The 17,521-nt window shown below is 45.1% G+C and overlaps 1 protein-coding gene across 1 annotated transcript in view; it reads right to left on the reverse strand.

The window, feature by feature from the left end:
• LOC147684259 (putative cation-transporting ATPase 13A4) overlaps positions 1-17,521 on the reverse strand; it is a 202,679-nt gene that overhangs the window by 111,792 nt on the left and 73,366 nt on the right. Inside the window, exons 7-8 of the mRNA XM_086944656.1 lie at positions 11,117-11,251; positions 7,926-7,998 (exon numbers count right to left, since the gene is read on the reverse strand). Of these exons, the coding sequence (XP_086800782.1) occupies positions 7,926-7,998; positions 11,117-11,251 (208 nt within the window). The remainder of the gene's footprint in view (positions 1-7,925; positions 7,999-11,116; positions 11,252-17,521) is intronic.

Here is a 17,521-nt window from a genome sequence, read left to right on the forward strand (position 1 = left end):
GTATGTTACATTGAGTGCAGTGTAATTATGTGGCGTGTAACTATGTGGCACTGATTGGTATTCGGAGTGTATGTTGCATTGAGAGCAGTGTAATTATGTGGCATGTAACTATGTGGCACTGAGTGGTATTTGGAGTGTATGTTGAATTGAATGCAGTGTAACTATGTGGCACTGAGTGGTATTTGGAGTGTATGTTGCATTGAGTGCAGTGTAATTATGAGGCGTTTAACTATGTGGCACTGAGTGGTATTTGGAGTGTATGTTGCATGGAGTGCAGTGTAAATATGTGCTTTGTAATTATGTTGCACTGAGTGGTATTTGGAGTGTATGTCGCGTTGAGCGCAGTGTAATTATGTGGCGTGTAATTATGTGGCACTGAGTGGTATTTGGAGAGTATGTTGCATTGAGTGTAGTGTAATTATGTGGCACGGAGTGGTATTTGGAGTGTATGTTGCGTTGAGCGCAGTGTAAATATGTAGCATATAATTATGTGGCACTGAGTGGTATTTGGAGTGTATGTTGCGTTGAGTGCAGTGTATTTATGTGGCGTGTATTTATGTGGCATGTAATTATGTGGCACTGAGTGGTATTTGGAGTGTATGTTGCGTTGAGCGCAGTGTAATTTTGTAGCATATAATTATTTGGCACTGAGTGGTATTGTGTGGAGTGTATGTTGTATTCAGTAGAGTGTAATTGTGTGGCGTGTAATTATGTGGCACTGAGTGGTATTGTTTGGAGTGTATGTTGCATTGAGTGCAGTGTAATTATGTAGCATATAATTATGTGGCACTGAGTGGTATTTGGAGTGTGTTGCATTGAGTGCAGTGTAATTATGTTGTGTGTAATTATCTGGCACTGAGTGGTATTTGGAGTGTATGTCACGTTGAGCGCAGTGTAATTATGTGGCGTGTAATTATGTGGCACTGAGTGGTATTTGGAGTGTATGTTGTACTGAGAGCAGTGTAATTATGTGTAGTGTAATTATGTTGCACTGAGTGGTATTTGGAGTGTATGTTGAATTGAGCGCAGTGTAATTATGTGGCGTGTAATTATGTGGCATGTAATTATGTGGTATTTGGAGTGTATGTTGCATTGAGTGCAGTGTAATTATCTGGTGTGTAATTATGTGGCACTGAGTGGTATTTGGAATGTATGTTGCATTGAGTGCAGTGTAATTATGTGGCGGGTAATTATGTGGCACTGAGTGGTATTTGGAGTGTATGTTGCATTGAGTGCAGTGTAATTATGTGGCGTGTAATTATGTGGCACTAAGTGGTATTTGGAGTGTATGTTGCATTGAGTGCAGAGTAATTATGGGGTGTGTAACTATGTGGCACTGAGTGGTATTTGGAGCGTATGTTGCATTGAGTGCAGTGTAATTATATGGCGTGCAATTATGTGGCACTGGGTGGTATTTTAGTGAATGTTGCATTGAGCGCAGTGTCAATATGTAGCATATAATTATGTGGAACTGAGTGGTATTGTGTGGAGTGTGTGTTGCATTCGGTAGAGTGTAGTTATGTGGTGTGTAATCATGTGGCACTGAGTGGTATTTGGAGTGTATGTTGCATTCGGTAGAGTGTAATTATGTGGCGTGTAACTATTTGGCACTGAGTGGTTTTTGGAGTGTTTGTTGCGCTGAACATTTTGCACTTTAACAGAAAGAATGATTCCCATGCAAAATGTAACGTAAGACCTGCCTGTATCTGAAAAAGTGAATTTGACCTGGTGAAATGTAATCCGGTGCTCTTGTAAAAGTGATCTACTGCACCAATGTGCATGGGGGCACGTAGGGAGGTATAGCAGGAGGGGAGAAGACAGCCTGCACACATACTCTTGTAGAGTGCTTGCAAAAAAGCAACAAGAATAAGTAAACAAATGCTGTAGGGAGTCCTTGGCAAGCTCCTACCTAGTTAGTACAAATATCGGCATAAAGAAAAGACTCTCATTGGGTTAGATAGAATAAAAGTGAACACATAATGCAGCCCACAAAAACCAAGTATGATACCTGTAAGCCAAAGTTCAAACAGTGGTGTGGGGTCTGGAGTACCGTAGCAGGACGCAGTCACCAACCTCTTGCATTTACGGGATCTCTTAGAGCTAGAAAAAGGACTTCCTAGAAAAGAACTCTGTAGTGTCTGGCCATTTTTAATAATAATTAGAGTTAGAGCAAAAGAAACCGAAGTAATAACTGTAAGAATTACAATTTAATTTATTTATTTGAAGAATCAATGTAAAAACAAAGCATTAGCATGCTGTGAAAGAGCCATTTAGCATTCTGTGTAATCTGTGCTGGTAAGAGCGGTGTGGCTGAGGCAGGGGTGATTTCGATGGACGATGACGAGGGAAAATGTATTATTTATTTAATTTCCCTCATCATCGTCTGTCAGAATCCCCCCCTCGCCCGGCCCCACTGTTCTTACCTGCAGGGGCCGCGGCAGAAATTCAAAGCTCTCTGGCCAATCCTAGCACTGCTTTCATAATTTGAGAGCAGCATCACGACTGGCCTCATTGGAGTCTGGGATCCTGTGCCTCCGAGAAGAGGAGCAGAAGAGCGCAATGAAGCCGGCTGAAGTTAGTTTTTTTTATTAATGTCTCCCCCAAGCCCCCCCCCCACCTCTCTTCCACAATACCAGCCGCTACTGCCTTTGTCACTAACAAGCCAAGAGCACGGCTTCCGGCAAATAGCAGATTCTTAAGTGCAAGTTGGTGATAATGTGAATTTAGACCACTTTCTCATACAAGAAATGAGAGGAGGTGTCAACCACACTGAAAAAAAAAGAGGAATGAACCGAAAGACTGTGAAGAAAGAGTCATGGATGACAAGAGAGCGTCTCAGTACGCGTGCCTGCCTGTGAAAGAAGCGAGCAGGTGGGCCTTTGCGGGGGAGGTAAGAAGTAGTTGCTGTCACACAGCAGGTCCTCAGCCCTCACTCTCTGCAGCTATCACACCTTGTTGTTTTTAATAACACAACATGCCTATCTGCTCATTATTCTGCCGCAGCCCTCTCTCTCGCTTAAATTAAAGAAGCTTTAGGCGCGTGGTATTTCAAGAGGGACCGCAGTTCCTTCTCCAAATGCTAATTAATTATTATCTCCCTACATGAAAAACAGCACCTTGAGTCAGCGCGCTGCCAAGAATCCGGGCGAACGGCATTGTCTCCTTTGAAAAAAATATGGCACGGGGCTCGCGGATCCTTATTCAGCTGCGCGCAAATGTTACGACACCGCGTTTTCTTTGCTCTCGGATTGGCGTGCGACCGCGAGAGGCCAGTCAGACGTGAACAGGTCAGGTGGTCCCAAGCAGCGTCACGAGACGCTCCAGGTAGAGAGCTCCCGCTGAGTGCTTCCGCCAGGGCCCGCTTCAAAAGAAAGGAAGGGCTGGGAAATGTAATTGCTAGTCTGCGGCAGAGCCACCACAAGTCTGTGGGTTTTAGTGTTAATGCAAGGGCCTGCGACAGAGCAGGGCAGATTAGAAGGGCGACGCCGTGTGAGCCGAGGGATAGCAGCGCGCCGCCTGAGGAAGGCTGTCACTTAAGCCTCTAGCTCTGCCACGCGCCCTTTCTACCTTCGGAAATCACCCTCTTTCATTCTGCCTCTGCGACAAACCGATTCGGCGCATCTGACCAGAAGAAAAACAAGGGAGGTTTGTGATGTCCCCGAACTATCTTTAACAAGCACAATTTAAAACAAGGCAGAAAGAGCACGGTGAGTGGGAGGGAGGAGTTGTATCTGTGTGTGTGTGTGCGCGCCCGTGAGTGGTGGGGGTGCATGGCTGGGTGGGGTGGGGGGGGAGGGGGGTGCATGTGCGTGTGTGGCTGTGTGTGCGTGCGCTTGTATGTGCCTGGGTCTGTGTGTGTGCCTGCCTGCGTGTGTGCCTGACTGCGTGTTTAGGTGACAATCTGAGGCAGGGGATGTGCACGGCGCCGGCTGGGCGTGCTCGCCCACGAGGTGAAATCTGCCCGAAAAAGCTCGTGACAGTTTGGTGTCCACTTTCCCAAATACGGATAGCATTAGTTGTCTTGCTGACAGCATTCATGCTTTCGCATGAATGCTACGTCAGCTCGACCTAACAAATACGGATAGCATTAGTTGTCTTGCTGACAGCATTCATGCTTTCGCATGAATGCTACGTCAGCTCGACCTAACAAATACGGATAGCATTAGTTGTCTTGCTGACAGCATTCATGCTTTCGCATGAATGCTACGTCAGCTCGACCTAAAAAGGGCATTCTCTTTTCATGTTGGTTCTGTTTTCCTAAGCTGACTTTATTTCAAACAGTCTTGAGAAAGATCATTGGCCCCTGGAGAAACGGCTGATTGCTAATGATCTATATGGAGGAACAACACATGTTCAATAAATATTGAAAATATAATATGAAGTCAAATTGTTAAACTAGAAAGTCTGTAAAGAACAAACAAAGAGCTTAACACGCTACTAGTTCAACGAATGTTGTGCAATTTACTAACTCTAATACAGCGTGTGCCCCATAAAAACAATATATTCTGGGGCAGACCGCTAGGAAACCCCTTATCTCGTGGGCCAAAGAAATCTCCACCCGGATATGCCGCAGGACGTTCATGCCATTTTGAACCAATCATTGTTCACAACAAGCAATGACATGTGTATGTATGTATGTAAGGTACACATTTATAGCGCTACTACCACTCCAAGGAGTATCTTGGCGCTCAACACCAACTCAGGTGGAATAGGTTGGGGGGAAATGGAAGCAAACTTAGTCACAGTACAGTTTACACCAGTGCTCTGCAAGCAATATCAGTGAGGGAGAAAATCCATGTTTTAAGTGCCTTTCTAAAGTGGCTCTCATTGGGCATCGATCGGAGCTGCGATGGGAGTTTATTCCAGGCCTTGGCGCCTAAAAGGAAGAGAGATTTACCACCTTTGGTTGCCAGCTTAAATCTAGGTATTACCAACAGGTTCTGATTTGCAGACCTCAGGCAACGCATGGGCTGATAAAGTTTGAACCCATTGGACAGGTATCTAGGCCCTTGCTGTTGGAAGGCTCTGAAAGTAATCAGAAGAATCTTAAATAGGATCCGCTTACAGATCGGTAACCAATGAAGCGCCTTAAGCGCTTCCGAAGCAGATGACTTGCGAGGCCAGCGTAGCACTAAACGGGCAGTTGCATGCTGGACCATCTGCAGCCTGTGGAGAACGGACTTATTTGCTCCCGCATACAGGCCGTTGCAGTAGTCCAGTCTAGATGTTATCAAAGCAACTGCTACCGTTTTCCTTGCTGACAGAGGAAGAAGATCAAAAACTTCCTCAAAGATCTAATGATATGGAAACAAGTGCCGGCCACAGCCACTGCATGTTGTTTAAAAGACAGCTGGTCATCGAATTTGATGCCCAAATTTCGGGCAGAAGAGATGGTATTTGGGGGAGCTTCAGCATCATCAGGCCACCAGTCTTTCGGGGAAAACAGATTTTGAGAGCCGAACGGCAGAATTTCCATCTTACCGGAATTACATTTGAGGTGATTGTTATTCATCCACTCAAAAGTAGCCGTTAGGCAATTTTTCAGGTTTTCCTCGGCCCCAGGCAGTTCTCTATCCAGGACCAGAATAAGCTGTGTATCGTCAGCATACGATATTGTGCTAATCTGGTAGGAAGCGATTAGTTCAATCAGGGGCACCATGTACAGATTAAAAAGTACAGGGCTCAAACTAGAGCCCTGGGGGACCCCTGAGCTGAAGACGTTAGCTTCAGATTGAAACTGGCCCAGTACCGTGACTTGGCGCCTGTTGTTAAGAAAATTTCTAAACCACGCCAGTGCCACTCCTCCTATTCCTGCGTTAACTAAACGGTCCACTAAGATGTTGTGTGAGACCGTATCGAAGGCAGCCGATAGATCGAGTAAAATGAAGACGGCCTTCTTTCCCTGATCCACAGCCATTCGTAGGGTCTCTGTCGTAAACAGCAGGGCTGACTCGGTGGAATGTTTCGAGCGAAACCCTGATTGGTTAGAGTGCAAGATGTCATTCTCCTCCAGAAAATTCGTAAGCTGGTTATTAACAAACTTTTCTGTCAGTTTAAACACCAGAGGGAGCAGGGAAATAGGGCGCAGGTTAGAAAGAGTGGTCGGGTCAGGCAAAGACTTTTTCTGGAGAGGGTTGACCGCTGCAAGCTTCCATTCACTGGGAATTTCTCCTGTGGCCAAAGATGAATTGATGATGCTGTTGATAATGGGGTTAACTATCTCCACTAGGGCCTGCTAAACCGAAGGTGGGCAAGGGTCAAAAGGGGATCCAGATTTGCTTGCTAAAATAGCTTTGTTAGTATCCTCTAAAGAAATAGGAGCAAATGAGTCAAAGCAGGGGGAACTCATGGATATATTACTTATCTCCGTCTTTTCCAAATTGCTAAAGGTGGAAAGCACAGGGGGAAATATCTTCACAATATCCAAGATCTTATCTTCGAAATAATTGGCAATGGCATTACAGAGAGATTGAGACTGGGGGATTTCCTGCGAAAGGGCTGACGGGTTGATAAAGTGGTTTACTATCTTAAAAATGTATTTTTGGCCATTTCCAGGGGTAGATATCGCTTACAGATAATAAGCTTTTTTAGCTAGCTTAATTGCTACATGACCAATTGAGTAGTTTTTGAATTTATATGTCAACAATTGTGATATCCTGTGATATTTTGATACATTTGATTTTTTTTATAGAGCGCCACATATGCCTGAAGACGTCCTTGCTCTAGCCTAGCATCTGAACTATAAAAGGAATTCTGCATTTTAAGAGTTACCACAGCTACAAAGGGAGTGGGAATAGCCATGTTTTAAGATGTAGCCTAAAAATCAGCAGTTTCGGATGAGGTGCCAGGCAAGCAAGTTCCAAAGCTTGCAGGTAGAATGTATGAAACTTCTGCCACCCCAAGAGGCTGTGTGAACTCCCTGCACCCTAACTGTACTCACGGTTGCTGACCGAAGGCACCTTCCAAGGTTGTACCATGAGAATCTGTTCTTAAGGTAGGCAGGACCGAAGCCGTGGAGTCTTTTATGTGCTGTACACAATACATTGAACACCACTCTCTTTGCCAGTGTAACTCCTTCAAGGCTTTTGAGTCTGGGTCGAATTGTATTACGCTTTTTTATCAGCCTAGTAGCTGCACTCTGCACTCTCTGCAATTTCTTGAGAGCGCCGTCCTGCAAGCCCAAGTACAGGGTGTTGCAGTTGTCTAATCTTGATAAGGCCAGAGAGATGATAATGGTCTTCTGTAAATTTATTGGGATGAAGGGCAGCATTTTCCTTAGGGGTTTTAGCTGGTAAAAGCAGATAGAAATGAGCTTATTGGTATGTTCCATAAACAAGACTACAGAGTCAAACATGATGCCAATGTCTCTTACTTTAGGAACTGGGGTAGGGAGAGGTCTCAAAGTCTGTGGCCACCATGTGTCTCCCAAAAGGAGGAGTGTGTACCAAAGAGCACTAATTCAGTCTTATCTGAATTCAGCTTCAGACAGTGGTTGCTCATCCAGCTGACCACCGCTCGCATACAGATGTTACACTGATGCGCCACCTCATCTACGTTAATTGTGATGGACACAACAATTTGTGTGTCATCAGCGTAGGAGATGGTTGAAAAACCAAAGTATCTAATGAGTTTTGCAAGGGGGCCACGTGGATATTAAATAGGATGGGACTACGAAAGATTGTTGTTTTGAATGAGAGAAATATGAACACTGTTCATCTTTTTAAATTCTACGTTTTATTCCGTTTGACGTGGTTAGAACTTAACTTTAATGCCTCTTCAAGCCTCAGTGTTGTCATGCTATATTTTGATATAACACATCTACATTAAGATCTTGGAAACATTGTCAGTAGATATGAAAATTAAGATTGTTGTTCTAAACTCTGCTGATATGATCTATTTTACACTATCAAGCAGAGACAACTTACCTCCATTCCTGAGAGACACCTTCACCATGACACTGTTGTTGGATTCCACAAGTTTGTGCAGCTTCAGAGATTCCTGTGAAGAACAATCAGGCAAAAGTTGAACCTTCTACCTCAGAGAATATCAATTGATGTTTCAATACCCACACTGGGTGGAAATTCATGGAAATCTAACGTGTTGCACTGATTCATAACTCATGATTCAACCCCAAGTGAATTAAAATACATGCAAATAAATTCAAATCAAACAAACTGATACACTTCATTTAAACTCATTACTCAGGACGGAGTAATGGACTGGTAGTAGCACCCCCCATGGAGATGTGAGGTAAGACCTCTGCTTCTGGTCTTATCACAACTTGTGCAGCGTGCAGTGAGCATTCTGCGGGTTCAGGTTGGTCGCCACCATCTGACGAGTCCCTCCAGTTGGCCCAACCGTGCCGCATCACCGATGCACGAAGGAGGAGGAGTGCTAATGCAACTGGGTGTAGTTGCTTTTATACCCCTGGGTGATGGACTTGGTATTGTTTTTGTTTTCTAGTAATAAAGATCCCCACTCTCAATTTCTTTATTGGTCATTTTTTGATAATTTTCTCCATTAACTTTATGGCAATATTTACATAATGAGCGATATAGTTAGGAAAAAACATTTGATGTTCAAAGTTCAAACTGGCACCAAGTGGAATTATAAATGGTTGAGAATTGATTGTGAATTGTTAGTAGGTTACAAATAGTAGATATGGTTAAAAGAAAAAATAAAGGGGCAAGATCTCCCATATGAGTCAACCTAGCCTTTGCTCACAATGGGGGACATTGTCTGTTTAGTGGTCTCTTAGCAGCGTAGAGATCAAGAAAATACAATGTTGATTTACCTATTTTATCTGTCTCCTCAAGGGTATTGCACCTTTTCCTTTCTATTTTGTGTCACTTTCTTTTGAGAGAAAATGGCTTCTGGTTGAACCATTATCTTGACTCCTTCCTACACCATTTATCGGACTGAAGGTGTTAAGGTGGACGTAATTCAGTCGTGATATGATATTAAACCTCCGTCAGTACTCCCAGTCAGCATAGGATGGTCAATCGGTGTTAAATACTGGCTAGGTCTCAGTGGACCTGGAGCACAATAGTTTTTAGTCCTAGGAATATTCAGGAAAAAAAGGGAATCACTCAATGATCCCTCCAGTTCAGTGGCAGCGGGTCAGCACAGTGAGGATTGCCCGCAATCATAAAGAAAAGATTCAGGATGTGCCCTTCGGTATGCGTAGAACTATGAACCCTTTGGGATGGATTAAAAGCGGGCATAGCTACTAAAAAATTATTCACTGGCCAGTCTGAGTGATTGTCTCATGGAAATTAAAACTGCAGAGGATTCTAAAGTTTGAGGGTTTAATGAGATGCGGTGATAACAAGATGGCCACATTTTTGGCAAAGGAACCACCATTACTTGGGTTCGATAAATTGACGCTCCAGAAAAAAGTTTAGCCGGGGTTAAATTTCAGTAGGCAGATTAAGGCTTCCATATTCAGAATGGCATCAAAGGGGGTTGCCCAAAACATAAACAGATTTTTTTTAACTGAGGGCTCCAGAATATAGTAGATTTAAGATTTTTCTCCAAATTTTAAATGAGGCTTTTGATATTTTTGAGACCCCTTTGGGACAGACATGCAGGCGACAAATCTTGACTAGACCTTGCAAAACATTGCTTTATTCACAACAAGCTGAGACCCCTTAAAGACGTAAGGACCATTGAGTGGCAGCTGGTAAGGGGTCTATTGTGGAACATTGTGTTTCTCAACTCCTTAATCAAGCCAGAAGGAAATCCTCTCATCATCAACTACGAGTCTACCAACTGTTTCTCTAAAATATCAAAGACTTCCCGGTCATCAAAATTTGAGCCATACACAGTACACAATGTATAACCAAGAGTCAATTCTGCTATTGCCCATCTTCCTGAACTATCTGTTTTGACTCTTTTTGCTCCTCCTAAATTTTGTTTGGCAAGGATAGCCACCCCCCTAACCATCGAAGTTTGTGATGAGCAAACCAGTATCTCGTGACCCCTTATATTTAATAGATTTTTACTGGCCCACGGCAGGTGCGTCTCTTGCATACATAGAATGTCGATATTGTTAAATCTCGCCAAGTGTCCCACTCTCTGACGCTTTCTCCAATCATTTAACCCAGCGACATTAATAGAACAAATTTTAATGTGTGACATTATATAGTATTTTCTTTTCCGAATGGTAAAGAAGACGAAATCTTAATTTCTCGGCTGACATTCTTCTTACTCCCTGACCAAAGCCGAAAACCTTTACATACCGAAACAACTCATTTTTTTCTTTTTGCTCCCACCCTGCCCTCCCCCTTCCTTCCCCTCAATTTCCCAGCCACCACCCACTCCACCCCCCCTGCCCTCCCCCAGCACCACCCACACACCCACTCGAATGAGGCGCTCAGACCTAGTCTGTGCACATGATGGAGAGTCGATTGAAGTGGTGGAGATGAAATTTCTCATGAAAAGAAAAGGAAAATTCCATACCCTGGATAATAGACTGCCATTGCTAAGTAACTTCATAACCGAATGCCTTCCGGTAGCCACACACCATACTCCAGATAACAGTAATACCAACAGTTCCACAGAGGGGGAATAGCAGATTAACCTATTGATCGTCTTATCGAGACTTATCGATATATCAAACCACATTGTTATTCAACATCCCTTGAGAATCCAGATATTCTTTAGCTTTCACCTCCGACGTGAAATACAGTGTTTTGCCAGCGTTAATTATTTTTAATTGTGCCGGATTGATCAGATAAGCCTGCATCTTTTTAGCTTGAAAAGGTAGAATCAGCTGTCTCAACCTCCAGCGTCTCTCCACTGTTATATGGCAGAAGTCTGGTCTGACAAAAAACGATATCTCCCCAACTGTTTTTCTTGCGTCTGGTCTCTCTGTTTCCGATATTGCTTGTCTCAATACAAAATTTCCCAAGAATATCAATATAGCTCTAGGCTTGTCCGCTTCTTTTGCATGTTTCTTTGGATTGAACGGAGTCCGATGTGCTCGCTGTATTTCTTCTGCCCAGTTCCAACCTTTCTTACCCCACACCACCTCCCCTTTTTGTTTTACATTAGTTGGCAGAACCAGAAACCGGCTCTTCTTTACATTCCTGGAGGGGCGGAGCTTAGAGCTTACCTTTCTCAGGTCATGCACAGTGAAGAAGATGGAAGCCAGAGTCATAACAATGACTGCGATGGAGTACTCAATGTAGCCGACAGCCAACCAAAGCGCCAAGCTGCAGGCCTCGAAGGCATAGAAAGGGTTCAACACCTGAGGAAAAGGGAACAGCATGGTTAGACCAACAAACACACAACAATACCACTATTGAAATTAGGTCACAATGTGACACACACTTATACAACTCTTGAAATCAGACCACAATATAACACACACTGATACAACTATTGGAATCAGACCACAGTATAACACTTATCCATACAACACTTGAAGTCAGACCACAATATAACAAACACTGATACAACTCTTGAAATGAAACCGCAATATAACACACACCTTTATGATACTGTCTATTTAATATGTTCTAATGATTGTAATGATTTTAATTAATCAAGCAATAAAGTAACTCAGACTCTGATTATAACACACACAGATACAACTCTGGAAGTCAGACCACAATATTTACGTTTGCCTGTTTCTTCTTTTTATTAATAAGAAATAGCAAGAACGAGGAATGTGTTTTTCGTATAGTCAATAGAAGAAGGATTATTTGCTAACTGAAGCAGTTTTATAAACATGTAACTTGCATTTCATTTAAAATAGATACACTTTCTTTGTTAGTATATGTATCGACCTCAAATGATTCAGCCTTTCACACCTTATCCGGGGGACATTAGTTGTATCTTTGGCTTCTAAGCTTCGAATTAATCAACGTCAGAGCGTTTATTGCAACATCTTCCCTTTCTATAGGGAAAACACTATTTCCTACCAAAATAAATTCTTACAGTTTGTTTTCCAAAGAGACACAGAATTCGGTGTAATGGTCTCTCTTGCACCAGATGTAGGGCAAGAGGCTGTGGACAGAAACATAACAAGAAGATGTGGCGATTGGGAGACCCTTCTGTTCTTAAATGTACAGGGGTCCTGCTGTGTGTACACTGATGTCCTTGGAATGATTTCCTAAACATTGTCCCCATGTTTGCACCCATTAGTAGGAATGCACCTGCTTTGAGAGGGCTGCCTGCCTGCTTTCAGGAGCCTGGGGCCTCAGGCCTGCTAACCCCTGTGTGCTCTGTGCACTGTGCCCAGCTCTCAAGGATGACCCCCATGACAGTGAGTCAAGGACCTGTTTTTAATATTCAGGGAGTAGAAATGCCACTGTGAATCCATCACTGCTCAGCAATGATCTATTTATTCTGCCTGTAATGTAGAGACCTTCAAATATATGTATGACTAGTATTTTAGATTATGATTGCTAGAAATGTAGATATTTTATATGCTTTCCAGCCACGTGTGACTTTGAAGGGTGCCTCACCCGCTTTGCTGGCGGAGAACTCGAATGAGCCAATGGCAACAATGCTGGACTGGGTTGGCGGCTTCCGTAGTTGAACAGGTTCCCTGTACTGGACTGCAGTGAACAGGCTCCCTGTTCTCAGGGCACAAAGAAGCGGTACAGCAGCCAGATGCTGAATGCTTCTGCCAACAAAGTGTCACTGGGACTTTACTCGAGTCCTTTTCATTTAGATCTTCCCAGACTCGCTGAGGACACCTCTGCTTCTGCACAAGGACAGCTGGAGGGCGTTTATACATGTGGGGGCAGATTTACAAGCCGTGCGCCACTTTTGCACCGCCGTTGCATCACTTCTGTAACGCAGCGGCGGCTTAAAGCTAGCGCCATGCTGCGATGGAATTACAACGTGACGCATACAGGGAGATGCGTCACGTTGTAACACATGCTCCACATGAAACCTGCGTCAGGTTTCATGTGGGCGTACTGTCGCAGTGGTGGCAGTCCATCGCAGGAACGCCTTGAAAAAGTGCCTGAGTGAAATCTACAAGATTTCACTCAGTCACTTTTCCGACCCTACTGCGTCAAAACCCTGCGCCTGCTTGAAGCAAGAGTAAGGTGTGACGCACCATGTGGAAGATAGTCTAGTGCTGGAGTTGCGTCGCGCCCGCAACACAACTCCAGCCTGGCGCCAACGTTACGAAGGCAGATGCAACACACATCTGCATTTCCTTGCGCCATGATGCGCTGCATTGTAATTGCTGCGCATCCGTGGTGGCGCAAGGATTGTGATGCGTGTCGCAAGTTTCCTGGCGCAGCCCTCCTGATTTGCAGGGATGCGCCAGGAATTGTAAATCTGCCCCCCTAAGTTTAGTTTTAATTGAAGGTTTAGATTCATGAAAGCCCATCAGGATTGTCTTCCTGAGTTCTCATTTAGATTTTGACATCCTGATAGCAAATCTCAAAGTGACATTATAGTGCTTTAAAAGTGGGAGATGTATATGTGTGTAATAGGTATGGGTGTGCGGCATGCTTTGAACTAGTTGTGTGTGTGTATTGATCTTCCTGAAATATTTCTGCATTGAGAAGTTACCCTCATGGGTTGACATGCAAGCTTGGGTCTGCCAGAGATACTGCGTCTCCGCGAGCTCCTGCGTCAGCGCAGACGCTGCCTGGACTCTCTCTAGACGCTGCCTGGACTCTCTCTAGACGCTGCCTGGACTCTCTCTAGACGCTGCCTGGACTCTTTCTAGAAGCTGCCTGGACTCTCTCTAGACGCTGCCTGGACTCTCCTTAGATGCTGCCTGGACTCTCTCTAGACGCTGCCTGGACTCTCTCTAGAAGCTGCCTGGACTCTCTCTAGACGCTGCCTGGACTCTCCTTAGATGCTGCCTGGACTCTCTCTAGACGCTGCCTGGACTCTCTCTGGACGCTGCCTGGACTCTCTCTGGATGCTGCCTGGACTCTCTCTGGATGCTGCCTGGACTCTCCTTAGATGCTGCCTGGACTCTCTCTAGATGCTGCCTAGACTCTCTCTAGACGCTGGGAGGACTCCCATTAGATGCTGCCTGGATTCTCTCTAGATGCTGCCTGGACTCTCTCTAGACGCTGCCTGGACTCTCTCTAGATGCTGCCTGGACTCTCTCTAGATGCTGCCTGGACTCTCTCTAGACACTGCCTGGACTCTCTCTAGACGCTGCCTGGACTCTCTCTAGATGCTGCCTGGACTCTCCTTAGATGCTGCCTGGACTCTCTCTAGATGCTGCCTGGACTCTCTCTAGATGCTGCCTGGACTCTCTCTAGATGCTGCCTGGACTCTCTATAGATGCTGCCTGGACTCTCTCTAGACGCTGCCTGGACTCTCTCTAGACGCTGCCTGGACTCTCTCTAGACGCTGCCTGGACTCTCTCTAGACACTGCCTGGACTATCTCTAGATGCTGCCTGGACTCTCTCTAGACGCTGCCTGGACTCTCTCTAGACGCTGCCTGGACTCTCTCTAGACGCTTCCAGGACTCTCTCTAGACGCTGCCTGGACTCTCTCTAGACGCTGCCTGGACTCTCTCTAGACGCTTCCAGGACTCTCTCTAGACGCTGCCTGGACTCTCTCTAGACGCTGCCTGGACTCTCTCTAGACGCTACCTGGATTCTCTCTAGACGCTGCCTGGACTCTCTCTAGACGCTGCCTGGACTCTCTCTAGACGCTGCCTGGACTCTCTCTAGACGCTTCCAGGACTCTCTCTAGACGCTGCCTGGACTCTCTCTAGACGCTGCCTGGACTCTCTCTAGACGCTTCCAGGACTCTCTCTAGACGCTGCCTGGACTCTCTCTAGACGCTGCCTGGACTCTCTCTAGACGCTTCCAGGACTCTCTCTAGACGCTGCCTGGACTCTCTCTAGACGCTACCTGGATTCTCTCTAGACACTGCCTGGACTCTCTCTAGACGCTGCCTGGACTCTCTCTAGACACTGCCTGGACTCTCTCTAGACGCTGCCTGGACTCTCTCTAGACGCTTCCAGGACTCTCTCTAGACGCTGCCTGGACTCTCTCTAGACGCTACCTGGATTCTCTCTAGACACTGCCTGGACTCTCTCTAGACGCTGCCTGGACTCTCTCTAGACGCTGCCTGGACTCTCTCTAGACACTGCCTAACTCACCCTAGATGATTCCTAGGGCCTGAGGTAGAGTCTGCTGGGAGCTCACTCAGTCACAGGGACAGATATCCTACCCGCCTTATTAAAGTAAATTATGATATAATGCACCTGTAATAAGGCGGACGGGATATCTATCACGTTTGTGACAGAGTAACCGTTCGCAAAAGATAAATCAGGTCTTTAATATTATTTTGGGATTCCATTGATTTATATGGCAACCCTTTTGAACATTGATTTGCCATAATAACATGTTTGTGTTTCATTTTATAGTGTATATGAATGTAAATCTCATATTTTAGTTCTATTTTCCGTTCGTCATAAGATGTAAAGCCCTTTTTGTTTTTTCTTTATTTTTCTTAATATATTTATATTTTTAACCTGGGCTAGCTTATATGTAGGATAGGTTATATTATGTGCATTTGTAGAGCGCTCTATCACCGGGAAGACTTGTGAGGTCCAATCGAAAGTCTTATCTTCAGCTTCTTACAGGATTCACGAGTGGACGAGGCGGCTCTGACGTGTGGCCGCAGGTTGGTCCAGACTAAACCCGGTGCACTGCCGCTGCTTGGCAGCAGGTCACTCTGATACATTTCATGTCCTCACTCCCACAATATTGTTTCATCGGTAGATCTTCCTCCACATCGCTTGCTGTAGCCACTATTATCTTTCCACGCCCTGCCTTGTTAGCGAAGCCTGATGCTCACACCCGGAAACATCCTTTACAACGCAACTTTTACCACGCAGTGCCTTTACGACGCAACTTTTACAACGCAAACCATTACAACGCATTGCGCTGGGGGGCGCTCTAGAATAGGGAATAGGTTTAATTTACTATCCAACACATTCCCTACTATCCACGGGGATTGGAGTTGAAATAATAAATTAAACTATTCACTATCCAGCGCCCCAAAGCACTATGCGTTGTAAAGGCATGCGTTGTACAAACCGCGTTGTATAGGCATGCGTGGTAAAAGCATGAGTTGTAACGTCATACATCCGCTCACACCCCTCCCTGGCCCCCCATAGATATCCTTATAACTCAGTGGGTGACAATTATGTTTTCAGATTAGCTAATTTTAGAAGTCCAAATCAATCATAGCAGAAATCCAATCGATATTTGTGTCTGTTGCTTTGTTGTTTGTGATTTCAAATCCATTTCTGTGATCTCACCCCTTGGCTATCTGTCCAGGATGGGATTCCACTGACCGAGCAGGGTTAGAAAGTGAGGGCACGCCTGCACCTCTGTTTCACCTCTGCATCCCTAGGACTGAGCTACCCACTACTTTTTTTCTAGCACCTGGAGTGAGACTCACTAGTAAATTGCCAGCTCCTGTCCACCCCACAGTACTTTTCTATATGAACCCAATGGGCCCCAATCATTTCAATCCTTCTCTTTCATTCTAACTGTAATCGGAAATAAAATATCTAAATATGAAGTATCATATGAATGAAGGTCTTCTTTTTTGAGTTAAATGCGTGATAAATATCTTCATATACCAGCAAGCTCTTCCACCCCAGAGAGCATACATGATACCTGGTCTCAATGCCAGAGTATGTTCGATTGTGGCCCTGTCTTGAAGGATGTATCTCAGATTGTGTACATGATTTCTCCATACAGACCCCTTTAAACAGACTCACAGTCTGTTGATGAGGTGTGTTGCAGGCTACAGTTCATGCACTGTTTTTGATGTGGTTGAAACCAGCTAGAAAACTACATGAGACACCTCTGGATAGGTAACGGGATCAGGTAAGATCTGTTGGGAACTCTCAAAAACCCCATGCATTGACCTCTTGACCTATGGTCTGCCAGTATGAGTGCCCAAATCCAGCACCTGAGGGTGTGGCACCACCATGCAGTGCCTCTTTGGTGACCTCTTCACTAAGTCTGGCCAGTAAACTCCGCTCCGCTCGTGGAGTTTGCAGAGATTTCAGCACTCTGCGGAGCTCGCAAAGTTAAAAAAAACTCCACTCTGCGGAGCTCGCTGAGTTTTTTGCCTCGCTCGCATTCGTAATCGTCAAGTTAGCGAGCGAGGAAAATACACCTTCCGGCGAGATTTTTCCTCATTGTTGATCATCATCATCAAGTTGTTGATCGCAAGCGTGGAAAATCAACCTTGGGGTGATACTTCTCAATGCAGGCGATCAGATTGCTCATTGCGAGTGGTTGCGTATGCTCGCGACCGCTCGCATTGAGAAACTGTTTATTTGCGTTGAGAAAGCTGGAGCTCAAGTAAAAATCTAATCGAGTGACAGAAAGGAGGCAGCACCCGCTTGCTCTGTGCATGGTGCCATTCGCGATGATTGCACAGGGCAGACAAGCCCCTGGCACTGAAAATCACAGCGAACAGCATTTATCCAACACACTCCGTTGCTTGCGGAGCTCCGCGTAGCAGGCGGAGGTTTTTATTGCACTTAGTGAAGTT

The sequence above is a fragment of the Lissotriton vulgaris genome, chromosome 11 (assembly GCF_964263255.1).
Source record: "Lissotriton vulgaris chromosome 11, aLisVul1.2, whole genome shotgun sequence".
NCBI lineage: Eukaryota > Metazoa > Chordata > Amphibia > Caudata > Salamandridae > Lissotriton > Lissotriton vulgaris.